We start from the raw sequence: 15647 nt of genomic DNA, 5'->3' as shown, positions 1-15647 counted from the left end.
GGAATATGAGATCAGACAAATGGGGCTGGGAGCAGGGGATGTTCTTTGGAAGTTGAGAGTTCAAGATCACCGGAATGAGGAAAGCAAGAGGGTGAGTAAGACTAGCCATAGGAAGTGAGTCTGGAAAGACTAGCTATAGATGCGAGCATCTCCATTGACGATGGCAGAGGTGTAGAGCATTTTCTGTCTCATTCTTGCCTTGGGAAATGCCCTTCCAGCATTCTTTGCTGCCCTTCCTGGTGCTAAGCACTGTGTTGTGTACTTTAAGTTTAGATAAATCACAATCCTACACTTAATGGAAGGAAGACATATCTACAATAACATTTAATAATAGCTGGCGTTTCTATAGCTCCTTAAGGCTTGCAAAGCACTTTATGTGCTCATTTGAGCCTCATAGAAACCTTGTGTGACATAGGTCCTACAGGTTTTAATTATCCCAGTTTTATACAAAAGCCAAAAGAGCTACGGAGACCTTGGGCTGCATTAAGAGAAGCTCAACCTTCTGGAACAGGTAGATGGTACCCCATTGTACTCCACCCTTGTCAGACCTCATCTGATGTATTGTATTCAGTTCCAGTACCATGGTTTAAGAAGGATGTCGATAAGCTTACACTAGTAAGCATAGTAGTAGCTATTTGGCACTGGGTCTGGAATCAGGAAGACCTGAGTTCAAATCGGACCTCAAACATTCAATAGCTGTGTAATCCTAGGCAAGTTATTTAACGTCTGTTTGCCTAATCCAACCTGCTCCAGTATCTTTGTCAAGAAAATCTCTTACAGAGTCACAAAGAGTCAGACATGAGTGAACCACAATGACAACAACAGAACATTGAGACAGGAGTTGGGAAGACCTGAGTTCAAATCTAAGCTCAGACATTTACCCTGGGTCTGAGGGGAAGGGAGGTGAGTGTCATTTTACTTTTGTTTGCCTCAATTTCTTCATCTGTAAAATAGGGACAATAATAGTACCTACCTCCCAGAGTTTTATTGTGAGAATCATTTAAGAGAATATTTATAAAGGACTTTGAAAATCTTAAAGTGTTATATAAGCTCTCTCCATTATTAGTGTTATTAGTTATTTTAAGCTGAAAAGCATCAAAAGGAGTAAAAGTAGCATGGCAAAGGCCCTTGAATCCATGATATGTGAGACTCAGTTAAAGTACTAGAGTTGTAAAGCCTGCATAAGGCAAGCAGGGAAGACATAATATCTATACTCAAATATTTAAACAACAATCTTATGAAAGAAGGATTAAATTTGTTCTGAACCATAAAGGGCAGAACCAGCAACAACAGGTCAAAGTCTCAAAGAGTCAAAATTAGGCTGGATGTTAGGAAAAACTTCATAAAAATCGTTGTTGTTCAGTCATGTCCAGCTCTGTGTGTCTGACTTCTCGTGACCCCATTTGGGGTTTTCTCGGGCAAAGATACTAGCATGGTTTGCTATATCCTTCTTCAGCTCATTCTACAGATGAAAAAACTAAGACAAACAGGGTGAAGTGACTTGCCTAGGGTCACTCAACTTTTAAGTTCCTGATGTCAGACTTGAACTCAGGAAGATGAGTCTTCCTGACTCCAGGCCTGGCACTCTATCCAGTGCACCACCTTTGGTAATAATGGGATAAGAAAAATGATTAGCAAAAGACTGGGAGGTAAGAAGACTCCAAGATGAGAGAGACAGACAAACAGAGGCAGAAACAGAGAGATAATTGGTAAGTAGAAAGGTAGGTAGATAGATAAATACATAAATTATAGACAGATGATAGAAACCTACACAGAGAGAAAGATTTATAGCATTTGTAAAGCAGCTATGATATGCCAGGTGCTGTGCTAAGTTCTAGGGATACAAATACAAGCTAGCAAGACCATCCCTGCCCTCAAGGGGCTTGTATTCTAATGGGGGAAGACAAAGCATAAAGGGGAGCTACCAAGCAAGGGGAGGGGGTACAGAAGGAAGGGTTCTCAAACAACAAGGTGGTAGGCAAGGAGGAGGGAGACAAGGAATCTGCAGAGTCTAGGAAGGACTGAGACAAAGCATGTCCGGGATGCTTCCTAAAATTGTGGACAGAAGGTGGTGAGTAGTCCAGTGTAGCCAGAATGTAGAGTGGATGAGAGGGAGCAGTATGAGATAAAGAGTCAGGCTCCCATGACCTCTGACACAGGAACAGGGAAGGCTCTAAAGCTTGTCGTCTAGGACACAGCTGTGACTGTGTGACATAGTCATAGCCCAACCCTTCTGTATTGTCTACACCCAAGACTTGGGGACAAAGCTCACAGCATAGCACAACTGGACTTCACCTGGGACACATAACACAGGGGAACACGTGCACACAAAGGGAAAGTCACCCAGAAATACCAACCCCCCTGTTTTCCCACTGCCCTGTCTCATTCGTTCTCCTGCTTTCCAGGGAATAGGTTCTCCAACTATGGTCAACCTACAACAGATACCAGCACAAAGATTCTATCTCTCCCAGCTTTTATCTGTGTCCTATAGGCATCCTCAGAGTAGGAGAAAGGCTGTAGGCAATAGCTGATGTCTTTCTGCCCCCACAACTGCTCTGCTTCCATGATTCTGGTAACATAAAGCTAATAAAGGAATGACATCAAAGGCCAGCCTAAGAAGTTTGAACTGTTTTGCCATAGGGAGCCACTGAGAGATTTTGGATGCGGGAGTAGGGAGAGGAAAGGGAGGAGGAGGAGGGACAGAGGGGGGAGGGAAGGAGGGAACGAGAGGGAGGAAGATGGGGAGAGGGAGATAGAAGATGAGAGAGAGAGAGAGACAGAGAGAGAGTACTGGAAGTAAAACGAGATTGGAGAGGAAATGGAAAGATTGGTTAACAGGCTCGATCAATAGTCCAGTATCTATATTAAGGTAGCGACAATGCTTAGCACAATAGCTGGCACATAGCAGACACTTAATAAATGCTTATTGACTGACCAAATAAATGAATAAGGGGGAATAAAAGTTTGATCTGATGAAAAAGGATGAATTTGTGTCTGATATTTCAAATTTGTTATTCTAGCTTTACTTTTAAAGAAAAATCTCTACAGAAACTCAAAGAATTACTTTGTTTTCCTTTTACACAAAGATAAACTCATTTGAATTTCTATTAAATAAAATAATCCTTAATATTTCTGTGGAATTTAAATTAACTTCTTACTCTAAATTAAACATGGATCTGTAGGCAACATTGTCCAAATCTTTTGTCCCACCCTTCTTACCCTATTCAGTTCTTTGACTATATGCCTGTGCATTAGAAACTGCCCTGAAGGGCAAATCAGGAGACCCAGATCTTTGTGAACAAGCCATGTCACATAACCTCTGAGGACAGGGCCTAGGTTTCCCCATTTGTAGAATAGAAGAGGGCCAGATTCTAGGATTTTTAAGGTCCCTTCTTATCACTAAAATTCCACGAATAGGCTAAATGGGCTAAATTTCAAACCCAGATTTATAGGGGAAATTAGAGTTTTTAACATTTTTGATTGAAGTAACAATTATTTTGATCGAGTTAATCTTATCTGAATAATGAATGACCCAGTTTAGAGCCATAGCACACTTTAAACAATACCATGTAAACATCTGAATTTGCATAAAAATAAATTAGTGAGTAACATTTGTTTTGCAAAAGGATTTTTTGCACACATTTTCTCCCCCTATAGAACATGAGCTCCTTGAGGGCAGAAATTGTTTTGATTTTATTTTTGCATCCCCCAAAACTAGCACAGCACCTGACACATAGTAGGCCTTAATAAATTCTTGTTGATTGATTGATTTTCAAAAGGGTGCCCAATAGAATGTTTTAAATAGAAGGCCTGAAGTGTTCTTTAAATGTGATTTGTGTTACAAGACCATGAGAATATATAGGTCAAGAGATCTTAACCTGGGGCCCTTAACCCATGAACTTGGTTTTTTTTTTAATGTATTTGGATAGCTGTATTTTAATTTTAAAAAAATATATTTCCTTAGCAATCCCATGTATTTTATTTTGTCCATTTAAAAATTATTGTGAGAGGTATCTATTGACTTCACCAGACTGTCAAAGGCATCCAGGACACACACACAAAAAAGGTTAAAAGAATTGCTGGCATAGATGATACAGTAGTTTTTATCTATGGAAGGGACTTTCCTCCACCTTATGAGGAAGCCAAGACCCGGAGAGGTAAAATGATTTCCCCAAAGTCACACAGGAAGATCCTGGCAGAGCTATAATTTGAACCCAGATTATCTGACTCCAAAGCCTGCCCTCTTTCCATTACACCCCAATGAATAGAGCAAAAAAGATGCCTTTTATTTTGTCCCAGGAAATTTTTGAATCCTGGGACACAACATGTGAAAATACTCAAATCTATAATTAGCTCATCCCAAGAACAGAGGGTAGCCACTAGGTCTGTCTTAAAGACCTGAACACAGAGTTTTGAACTAAACCCATAAGCTTCAGCGGCACAAAAAATGTGACCACCTCAAGTCTTTAAATCCTCAGTAAAAAGACCATTGGGAGTTTGGAGCATCGATGTCAGCTTTTGTGTGTTTTCTCTGCTTTTCTCCTTTATGTGAAAGTCTACAAACTTGTGTCAGATGAATGCCGTTAGTTCAGTGCATGCAAAGTCCAGGAAGGGAAGAATTTTCTTGCGAACTGAGTGATTCCCTTTAGAAATAAGGAGGATTATAGCAAAATGCCCTTGGCCCTCTCTAGAGAACAGATCAGGCCCACACGTCAGGAATGCCAAATGATTCTCATTAAAAGAATGAGCAGATTCCCAGTGACATGTGTCTGACCAACTTTAATTTAGTTGGCGGGACTTGGAGCCAAAGGTCCAAAAATAACACTCAGCTGGCAGGCTCTGCTCACCCACACCTAGCAAACACCCTGGGCACTGGTTCCAGGAGGCCCCGCCCAGGACAGGGGATAAGGTCAGATGCAAATTGTTGTGACATTAAACATACATTCCCTGTAAGTGCTCTGAAGTGGCTGGACGTAATCTATTTACTCACTTTAGTTCCTCCTTTCTCAAATGCAGCCTGTTAGAACTGAGGGAGATGATGGATTTTGTCCACCCCTCCCCCTCCTCCCACACACACTCATGCTAAAGCTATTTTTAACCTACTACTACCACCATTAAATATTTTCATAATAAAATCCCCTTTGGAAAAAAAAAAGAAATCAAGTAACATAACACTCCATTTCAGTGAAGAATGTCTGTACTTCAACCTGGCTATACATAAAAGACCCCCAAAGTTACTCCAACAGAATTAAATATAAAATGCTCCTTTTGGCATTTCAAGCCCTTCATAGCCCAGTCCCTTCCTACTTTTCCAGTCTTTTTTATACCTTACTTCCCTCCATATGCTCTGTGATCCAGCTACATGGGACTATTTGCTATTCCTCGAAGGCAACCAGTCATCTCCACACTCCATGCCTTTGCACTGGTTGTCCCCCATGCCTGGCATGCTCTCTCTCCTCACCTCTGCCTCCTAGCTTTCCTGGCTTCCTACAAGGCCCAGCTCAAATCACACCTTCTACAGGCCTTTCCCAATCCCCTTCCCCCTACGCTCTACTGCTGGTGCTTCTCCTCTGAGATTATAGATCAAATGGATCAAATGAGATAATCATTGTAAAATACTCAGCACAGTGCCAGGCACATAGTCAATGTTATATAAATGTTAGCGATTATTATTATTATTATTAATTTTTATAGCACTTAGCACAGTGTGGCACATAGTAAGTGCTGAATAAATGTTAGTTACTATTATTATTATACACAGTACATTTTGTATCCATATAGTATGTCTTCCATTAGAATATGAGCTCCAATAGGTCAAGAACTATGTTTTTGTTTTACTTTTATCTCCAGAACATAGTACAGTACCTGGCAAGTAAGTAAATGCCTAATAAACACCTTTTTTTTTTACTGACTGACATATCCCCTCACACTTCACACCAAGTATAGCACAATTAGGGGAGATTAGCGGAATCCCTGATTTACTAGCCCTGGGGACCTCCCATGGAGTTGGACATTCCTCCTAAAGGGCATGGACCCAACATTCATGCTGCTACACACATTTTTCACCATTCAATCCAGCAAACATTTATTAAGCAGCTACGATGTACAAGGCAGCCTGGTACAGTGGATAAAAGTCCATCCTTGGCATCAGGAAGACCTGGGTTAAAGTCTCATCTGTAAAATATACTAGCAGGGTGACTAACCATGGGCAGCTCATTCAATTTCCCAGTGCCCTCATAATTTTCTAAAATGATAAGTATAAAATACACATCTGCTTTTGTCATACTAGGAATTCTCTAAGCCAGCAAAATCATAGATCTGGACACCATCCTCAAAAAAAATTGTGCAAGATACTGGAAGTACAAAGACAAAACCAAAACTGGTCTTGCCTTCAAAGAGCTTACTTATATTTTACTGGGGGACATCATAATCATGTCTGTGAGCAATTCTTCCAAGCAAGAAGAAATAGACTACTCAATAAATTTAACAAATAGCAACGTGCAAATTATCCAAGATCAAGCATCAGAAAATACGGCAATGAGAAAGAGGACTCACAGCACCTTCTTTTTTTTTAATTAATTAATTAATTAGTTTTAGTTTTAGTTTTCAACAGCGACTCCTAATATGCAGCTGCTGTTTGAACCGCTAGGTCACACAAGACCCTAAGCAGAATATTGGACAATTTTATTTCGCCCTTGCGATCTAACTCTAAGGTCTAGAGAGGGGTTGGCCTAGTAGATAATGGTTAGACTTAGGGACAGGAAGGCCTTGATTCAAATCTGGTCTTTGAGACTCACTAGCTGTAAGACCACGGGGCAATTAACAACCTCTCCCAGCCTCAGGCAAATTCTCCAATGGGTTCTCACCTGCCTTGTGAAGTATATTTTGGCTGCCTCTGTATCTTTACCCTGAAACATATTTCACGGATCTGTTGCCTTCAGAGTGACTCACAAATACTGTACATACAAGATCAGACCCCAATGGGTGATCAGCCCTTCTCCCAGCAGAACCTTTGCAAAACTGCCAACTTGTGACATAAGAGTCATTGTGAAACATGACTGGGCATGTTTATATCTTTGAAGGGATAAACATTACAAGGTCTTCTGATAGAAGGGGAGAAGGAACAACCATTTCTTAAGCCTCTGTTATATGCCAATATTACCTCATTTAATTCACAACAACCCTGGGAAGTAGGTGCAATTATGACCCCCATTTTACAGTTGGGGAAACTGAGGCAGAGTAAGTGACTTTCCCAGGGTCACATGTCTAGTAAGTATATCTGAGGTCATATTTGAAGTCAGGTCTTCCTGACTGTAAGCCCAGAGCTCTATTCACTGTGCCACCTGAGGCTACCCTATAAAAACCTAAGAAACAAAAGTTTTTAAAGATAAGTCAGATTTGAATAGTTGAGGGTAAATGATAAAGAAAAAAAGTAGTTTAAGGAAGAAGTCACAGGTTTAAAGCTGGAAAGGACCTATCTGAGAGGCTAGCTAGCCCAACCCCTTCATTTTACTCTGAATCCCACACTCTTTCCACTGTACTAGGCTGCCTTAAAGGTGAGGTATAGGAAACATGAACAGGAACTTAACCTTGTTCTCTAATAAAGGCAGCTCCCAGTTACACTTCCTCAAAGATAAATATTGTTATCTCCCACAAAAACTAACCTAGCAGGGTCTCATTTGTTATCTCGTCTACAGCATTTAGACTTTTTTATCTGTGCAAATTGCTTTCAAGAGCTATTTTTACTCACCATACACAATTATATTATTTATGGTGGGAAAGCTGAGTCAGAAAACTGTGGCTATTTGAAAACGGTCTTCATCCAAAAGGCTGCATTAAGAGAATCATAGCTTCCTGGAATGAGGAGGTGAGGGTGCAACTGTACCTCGCCCCACTCAGGACACATTCTGGAGGACTGGGTTCAGTCTTGCTCATCAGAGTTTAGGGAGACTGAAAGCTTCAAGAGAAGGGAAAGCAGGAGAGTGACGGTATCAAAATTCAAGCCATAGGAAGACCACTTGAAAAAATTAGGCATATTTAGCCTAGAGAAATGCCACGGGGAAGGTGCAAGAGACACACATGACCCCTGTCTTCCTTCTCGAAAGGCTGTCATGTGCAAGAGGGATTAGACATGTTCTAATTTTATTCAAAGGCCTAGAATAAAAAGCAATGTGTGGAAAAGGAAAAAAGGAAAATCTAATCTTTATGCAAGGAAGAACTCCCTAATGGTTAGAGCTACCCCAAAATAGATTGGGCTACCTCTTCGAGGTAGTGGGTCATCCCTCCATTGGAGGACTTCATGTAAAGTTTTTTTAGTTATGACGAGGAACAGGGGTGTCACATTCAATACCTGTGGCCTCAAGGAGTCAACAAAACCCCTACTGCTGCAAGACCCAGATTAAAAGAGAATTGGGAAATGTTTGAAAAAAAGAAATAAACATACAATCCAACATAGATGATTTTGCTTTGCGGTTTTCTCAATCAGTAGGTGGCCTACAGGCATCTGTTTCCATTTGAATTTGACAGCAGGGACACAGAGGAAATTCTTGTTTCGGTATAGGTTGGACAAGCATCGGTCTAGCCACATCCCTCCCCTGCTCCAGAATCTGTAGGGGTTCTCTTTTGCCTCTTGATTAAAATGCAGACTCTTCACTTTGGCATTGAAAGTTCTTATGAACTGGCTTCAGCCGGCCTTTCTAGACTCCCTTTTACATACTGTCTGCTGCAGAGAAACTGGCCCCGAAATTGGAGTTTCCTCTTTTCTATCATGTGTCTTTGCCCAGGCTCTCTCCCCTATGCCTGGAATGTACACCATTCACAACCTTTGAATTTTGGAGTCCATAGCTTCCTTCAAGTCTCAGCTCAGGCTCTACCTCCTACAGGAAGCCTTTCCTGATCCCGCTGGTTAAGAGGGCTTTCTTTCTTTTCAAATTGTCGTGTATTTACTTATCTGTTTACTTGGTTGTATGCCTAATGGGATACAAGCTCCAGGATGGTGGGGCTGTTTTTCACTTCTGTCTTTGAATCCCTAACACCTAGCACAATGCCAAGGACATTCTTTCTTTGTTTTTGTCCATACTTATTATTTTGTTGGCATGGGAAACACCTGGTATAGAAACTCCCTTTATCAGTGCAGATCAGCAACTTGACTGGAACTTATATTCTTAAAGAGTTACAAAGTGTGAAGGATATTGGTTTTGGAGTCAAAGAATCAGATCTTGCCTCCATCACAGTTTCCTTGTGTGTAGAATGAGAGTGTTATCTAGATGACCTCTAAAGCCCCTTCCCATTCTAAATATACTATTCTAAGGGCCACTGAAAAGCTAAGTGCCTGGTCACCCAGGTGACCATGAACAGGCTCATAGCTTCAAAGAATTTCCTCTGGGGCAAGGCCATGGAGGTGAGTGTGGCAGCAACCACTCCAACTACCTATGCAGTTGTACTAGGAGGAGTACTCTATCTTCCTGGGTGACTGTACTGTAGAAGGTGCAGAAAGGAAATCTGAGCTCTGAAGGAGTAAGTAAATTGCCCTTCCAATAACAGAGCCTGGGAACAAATTGCCTGTTATCCCATGCTAGTGAAGGCTCTGATGAGGACTTGGACCCATGGTTTTCTACTCCCAGATGCATCTTAAAAATAGTATCATCTTAATAAATGCTTATTGAATTGAATTAACCTCAAGTTCCCCAGCTGCCTTCTGCCTTGATGTTTCCTTTTAGGAGCACAGATTACAACTAGCGATCCAGAGAAATGGGCAGTTACCTCATGAGTAGAGGTAGCAACAGTTGCCTAGAAGAAAGTTCCTTTGTCAGCCTGCTTTTGAGAGGAGACCACCACCAGGATCACCTTGAAGCTAACTGGAAGCCAACTCCTCTCCCCCCCTCAAAAAAAAAAAAAGAAAGCCATGCCATAGCTGGCTAGGAGAGCTAGACTTTGTGAGATGCTCTAACAAGGCAGTCTGAAAGTAAATGAGAAGGTCTGTTCAGCAGTGGCACAAAATTGTGTTTACCTCTGGAGGAGTATAATGAGTGTGGGGCACGATTTGAGTAGTGTATGTTTTCTGTATTTGTTCTTGAGGGTTCTGAATCCTTGGAGTGTTGGGTTAAGCAGCTTCTGTGGTAGAGGAAATAAAAATCCTGTCCCAGTTACAGAAAGAAAAAAAATTAGAAATTAGAGTGGCACCCAAAAGTGCCCTGAAAAGGAGGGGGTTCCCTAGGCCTGAAGTAAATAACAAGTCTCTGACTGCGTTGCTTCCTCAAGAGACATAGTTTCACAAATTAGCAAAGAGCATAAGCTCCCCCACCCCTTGAAGACCTGTTCTGATTGCTGCAGGGAGAGGGAGAGGGAGAAGAGGGCCCTCTTCCCCATAGCTGCTAAGTGGCAGCACAGGATTCTTCCTGCTCCAACTTCTCCTTCTCTTCTTCCTCCTTCTCCTCCTCCTCCTCTTTTGTTTCATTTTTCCTGTACTGTTTCCTGTCTACCGGAGAGATAGGAGGAGTAAGAGATAGGAGAGAGATAAAATAATCAGGTGTCCTCTGAGATCCCTTCCAACTATGGGAAGCTATGTGTAAAGACAATTATGAAGATCAAGATAATCCCCTGTTAAATTGAGGGCTTCTCCAATCAACCTGATAAGACTACAGAGTGTTATGACAGATGCCCATCAATTGGAGAATGGTTGAATAAAATTGCAATGGAATACTATTGTGCTATGAGAAATGATGAGGGGCTGGTTTCACAAAAACCTGGAAAGCTGTCCATGAAATGATGCTGAGTGAAGTGAGCAGAACCAGAAGAACATTGTGCATAGTAACAGCAATTTTGTAAGGCTGACCACCTGTGAAAGACTTAGCTACTCAGATCAATACACTGATCCAAGATTATTCCAAAAGACTCAGGATAAAAAATGCCATCCCCTCCCCAGAGACAGAACTGATGAACTCTGAGTGCAGTTTGAAGCATATTGCTTTTCACTTTATTTTCTAGCCTTTTTTCCAAAATGTTAATATACAAATATGTTTTGCATGACTTAACATGTTTAATGAATATCATATTGCTAGATTTCTCAATGGGTGGGGGAGGGACTGGGAGAGACAGAGAGAGGGAGAGAATTGGGAAAATTTAAAAAAAAAAGGGGGATAAGACATTAGTTCCTAATCAAATTGAAGAATTCTCCCTAGCCTTCGGAGAGTGGGGACAGCTTCATGTTCAATATAGGCCACGAGTAGAGTTGGCTGAACTTGAGTTTGCCAATCACTAGAAGCTCCTTGTGTCCTAACTGTTGATTTCAAACAATAACCCCCTCAAAAAAAAAAGTCTGGACAATTTGGGAAACTTCTTTAATTTGATCTTTTGGTTGGAAAGGGAGGAGAGGGAGAGGAAAGAAGAGAGGAGGATCGGAGGAGAGGGGAAGAGAGGGACAGGGCCCGGGAGAAGAGAGGCAGAGACCAGTTTCGTGGTGACCATAGGCGAAGCTGCCTGTCTCTTAGCAGCTGCTCCTTGAAGGGCCGAAGAAGAGGAGAAGGAATCTGGGGGTGGAAAGGGGGAGAAAGGAGAAGAAATCTTCCTTCCTGGTTTAAAGTTTCCACTGGTGTGAGGTTGTGCAACTGCGAAGGGTGCTGTAGCAGTGGCAGCCACCAAAACAAGCCGAGCCCATAAACAAAGCCACGTGTCCTCCCAGGCCGGGAGGCAGGGCTAAAAGGCAGGCAGCTCTTCCGGCAACAAAGAGCAGCCGCCAGCGGGCCCTAGATAAATACTGCGGCCCCAGCGTCCAAGTCAGACTCCCTGCAAGGAGCAACGGACACCAAAGCTCCCTACCTCCTTCTTCGCCCCTTGCTGTCCCCGGTCTTCCGAAAGCCCATCAGGCCAAGGGCAGACAACTTTTCCTGGACCCCAGATCCCACACCGCATCCTCTTCTTTCTACGCCCCCCTCTATCCCCAGGCCAGCACAACCCAGCACGTCCCCTAGCGTCCCAGTCTGCAGCATCTTCCGGGTACCCCCGGCCCGAGGGTTCTCCGAGCGCCGCGCGCTCTGCAGGCCGCCGGACGAGTCCAGGTGCATCCCATCCAATCTAGTCGCTTCTAGTCCCGTCCGTCCGGTCCTCCCGGCAGCCGCTCCCTGGCGCGATGCCATTCCTCGGGCAGGACTGGCGTTCCCCGGGACAGAACTGGGTGAAGACTGCGGATGGCTGGAAGCGGTTCCTGGACGAGAAAAGTAGTGGCTTCGTGAGCGACATCAACAGGTGAGGGGAATTCCTCTTCTCCAGCCCCCTAGCTTCTTCCGTCTATCCTATCCCATACTGTGCTGTCCTCTCCCGTTCCGTTACGTTCCGCCCCATGCTATCCAGAACCTTGCTGTGCAAGCGCTCTTGTCTTCCCCGGGACGTCCGCCCTCCAGGATCCTGGTCCTGCATTGGAGCTGGGGAGAGGAAGGTACGGTCCTGATGCAAGAAAATTGAGGGTGGATCTGGGACAACCGGGACGCAAGGGCGTGCAGGGAACGTGGCTCAGCTTAGCTCTGTACAAGTGTTTCCAACGAACTTGGAAGGTTGGAGGAGAAGGGGTTTTGAGAGTCATCTGTGCCCTGTGGAAGACACGAGATAGAAATCATAAAGATGGCATTTTTGCTTGAAAGGCTTGACTCTCATGGTCTGAGAAGCCAGTTTAGATGAAGCGCAGGTTTTGTCTGTTTGCGAGGTGCAAGGCGCAGAGAACAGCCGCGGGCTGCTCGTCTGTGCTCTGCGTTCTAATGTTTTCTGGGCTCAGTTCTCAAAGAGATGTGACACCGCGGGCAGGTACCCGGGGCTGGCCTTGGCGGAGCGCTCCAGCCCTTTCTGCTCTTCCGTGCAGAGTAGGAGGCGGGGGAGGGGGGAGGAGAGAGGGAGCCAGGAAGCAGCCTTCAGCCTTAAGGATGGAATCTGGGATGGCCAGCTGGTCCCACGGGAAGGGGTGCTCTTAATGGCCTTGCTTGTAAAGCAGGGGGTGATTGGAGGGAGGGGCAGCATCTGCACCTGCTTCCTTAGCTACCGTCTCGTATTTGTTTAATGTCTCTATTGTGATTTTTAAAAAATATATATTTCAAAGGGAGCCCATCTGAAGGAAAAAAAAAGCCCACTAACCTTTGTAAACCTCTCTCATTCCAATTCCACACCTCATTTGTTCTGAGGAGAAAAATCAGCCATCTGTCTTCTGCTGAAAAGATTGACCTTGTTATACTAATAACCAGAAATCCTATTCAAATAGTTCCTTTTTCTCACCACATGTGAAGTGTAGGTACTGAAGGCCCCTATCTTACAGATGAGAAAATAGGCACACAGAGCAATGAAGTGATTTTCTCAGGGTCACACAGCTACTGAGTGAAGGAGCTAGGATTTAATCCCAGATAGTCAGACTCTGGAGTCCAGACTTCTCTGTGTTACAGTTAATAAAAAGGATTATAAGATCATAGATTTCCAACTGGAAAGAATTTTAGAGACCATCCTGTGTCTTTGGAGGAGGGTGTGGGAGGCTGGATCTATGATTTCACCAGGTGGGGAATTCCCAGTGTGCATACTCCCTACATCAATGCATATCTGCCACTCAGTCCCTAAATCATCAGTTTCTGGGTCACTAAAAGGTTAAGTGACTTGTCCATGATTACGAAGGCAGCTTATGTCACAGGAAGGTCTTTCTAACTTCAAGGCTGGTGGGTCCTTTCTTCAACTATGCCATGCTGAGGAAACTAAGCCAGAGAAGGAATGACTTGCCTTAGGTCCTACAGGTAGCAATGGCAGAGCCCAGTTATGTGGTTTAGAATATCTTGGGAGCCCTGAGCGTCAGCTGAATATTCTCACAAACCATCCCACTGAACAGAAAGAAAAGAGGATTGGAATTGAGTCTGCTGCCTTTGAAGAAGTATAGACATAATCACAGTACTGCCTCAATATGGTCCCCAAGTTTAGTTATAGTAGGTGATCTACAAGAAACTCTGCAGCTCTTAAATTCTTTGATTCTGTTTTCACCTACCTTTCAGGATGATTGTGAGGATAAAATGAGATATTTGCAAAGTGCTCCAAAAACCTCAAAATGCTCTATAAATGCGGGCTATCATTATTATCATGATCATTGTTATTATTACTCTTCCCTTTGCCCTTATGTTCAGTTAAACCCAGCATCTTCAGTCCTTTCCATCAGTTGGAGATGGGGAGCTCTCTCTCTCTGAGCCAGGTTTCTAATTATTCAAGCCTTTGAAATGGTTGTTTTGGATGAGTGCTTGGCACCCAATCCTAAGAAAACTATTGGGAAAATGTGGTTATTTTGAAGGCTTGACCTCCAGAGCCCCCCATCTGTTTGTTGTTTGTAACAGATCAACCTCTTTTTGTCTTGCAATAAAGAAGGACAAGTTATTTAATCTCAGGGGTTAGTCAGAGAGAGCAAGAGGCACAAGCTATATTGATTTTTATTTTGTAAAAATACATGGGGGCAGTCACAAAGGGAGTCTACTTGGGAGCACTATTAAGAAATCTCTTGTTTATGAAAGATCCGATAACAATTTAATTACAAGAAAACTATCCTAACTGGTGTCCTCTTTCTCTGATGCCAAAGTCCATCTTATAGGAACTCAAGTTACAAAATGTGTGTTGTCTCACAATTTTTTTTTCTGATTGGATGCTTCCCTCCAACCCAGGAAACTTTCTCTTTGTCCATTATTTTAGCACTTGCTTCATTTCTGAAGAGTATGTAAATTGACTCTTTCTAGAGGAGTAAAATGTTCTTCAAGCGGTACCCATGGGGTTCCTCATCTAAGTAGAGCCCTCTGCCTGTATTTACTCCTCAGTGGGGAGAAGGCTATTAGTTTCACCTGTACTTGCATCAGTGTGCTAGGTAGGTTTCTAGCCTCCGATTGAATTTCTCCGAGTGAAACCTTTCCAGTTTTTCTCCACCTCCACCTCTGTGGTTTTTGTGAATGCTCTTACTGTGCCTCATCTGAAAGATAAGTTGGTATCAGTCTCCCTTAGGAAACAGTGGGTGCCTCTCTCCTGTTGATGTGGAGGAGCCTGAAGGGAGTTTCAGTTTACCAGAAAAGCTCAGATCCAGGCCAGGATCAAATGGCTGCCCCTTAAGCCCACTTTGTTCTCCCTCTCTCCTGTCTTCCCTGTCCCTGACCAGCACCTTTCCCATTGGTCTGTCCAAGCCTGATGAGAAGGTGATCGGGCAATTCTGCTGAAGGTCCCTTGCGTGAGTCAGAGCCTGGGATCCTTTTGGTAGCCCTAAAGCAGCTGGCTGTTAGCACTTTGCTGTTTGTTTTTACTTCCTTTTTTTCCATCTGTAAACAGCTCCAGTCATCCCTGCTTAGAATACAAAGACTGCCAGCCTCTTAAAGGCATTTTTGGCCTTTAGGGGCCAGGCTTTGAATCTCAAATGTCCCCACTGTTTTCTGGGCCCTACTGACTGAGTTATCTGTGATGTCAGCTTTGGGCTGGGTGCCTAGGCAGGTGATAGCTTCCTCCAACTCCTGTAGAGAGGAAACAGAAGGTAATCCCTTAAAAAAAAAAGACCCATCTGTAGGGTGACACAAAAGCCCTGCATACCTCCCTAATTCCACTTAAATTTTCGATGAGCAGCTGAAGTAAGAGCCCATGCACGGTTGATGTGGTACCAGTACAGA

At 43.3% G+C, this 15647-nt stretch overlaps 1 protein-coding gene across 3 annotated transcripts in view; it reads left to right on the top strand.

Annotated features, from left to right (window-relative positions):
• Positions 1 to 465: 465 nt before the first annotated feature.
• Positions 466 to 15647, top strand: part of FBXO32 (F-box protein 32) — a 57386-nt gene continuing 42204 nt past the window's right edge. Inside the window, exon 1 of one of the 3 annotated variants that reach the window (XM_020964946.2) lies at positions 466 to 511. Coding sequence is in view for 2 of the 3 variants with exons in the window: in XM_020964947.2 (XP_020820606.1) it covers positions 12128 to 12243 (116 nt within the window). In the remaining variant the exon portion in view is untranslated. Of the gene's footprint in view, positions 512 to 11716; positions 12244 to 15647 lie in introns of those variants that run through there. The other 2 variants (XM_020964947.2, XM_020964945.2) reach the window with 2 other exon arrangements.

Source organism: Phascolarctos cinereus, unplaced genomic scaffold (assembly GCF_003287225.1).
Source record: "Phascolarctos cinereus isolate Bilbo 61053 unplaced genomic scaffold, phaCin_HiC Scaffold_4;HRSCAF=312, whole genome shotgun sequence".
In the NCBI taxonomy this organism is placed as follows: Eukaryota; Metazoa; Chordata; class Mammalia; order Diprotodontia; family Phascolarctidae; genus Phascolarctos; species Phascolarctos cinereus.
The sequence above is the reverse complement of the archived record's forward strand: the minus strand, read 5'-3'. Positions and strand labels throughout refer to the sequence as shown.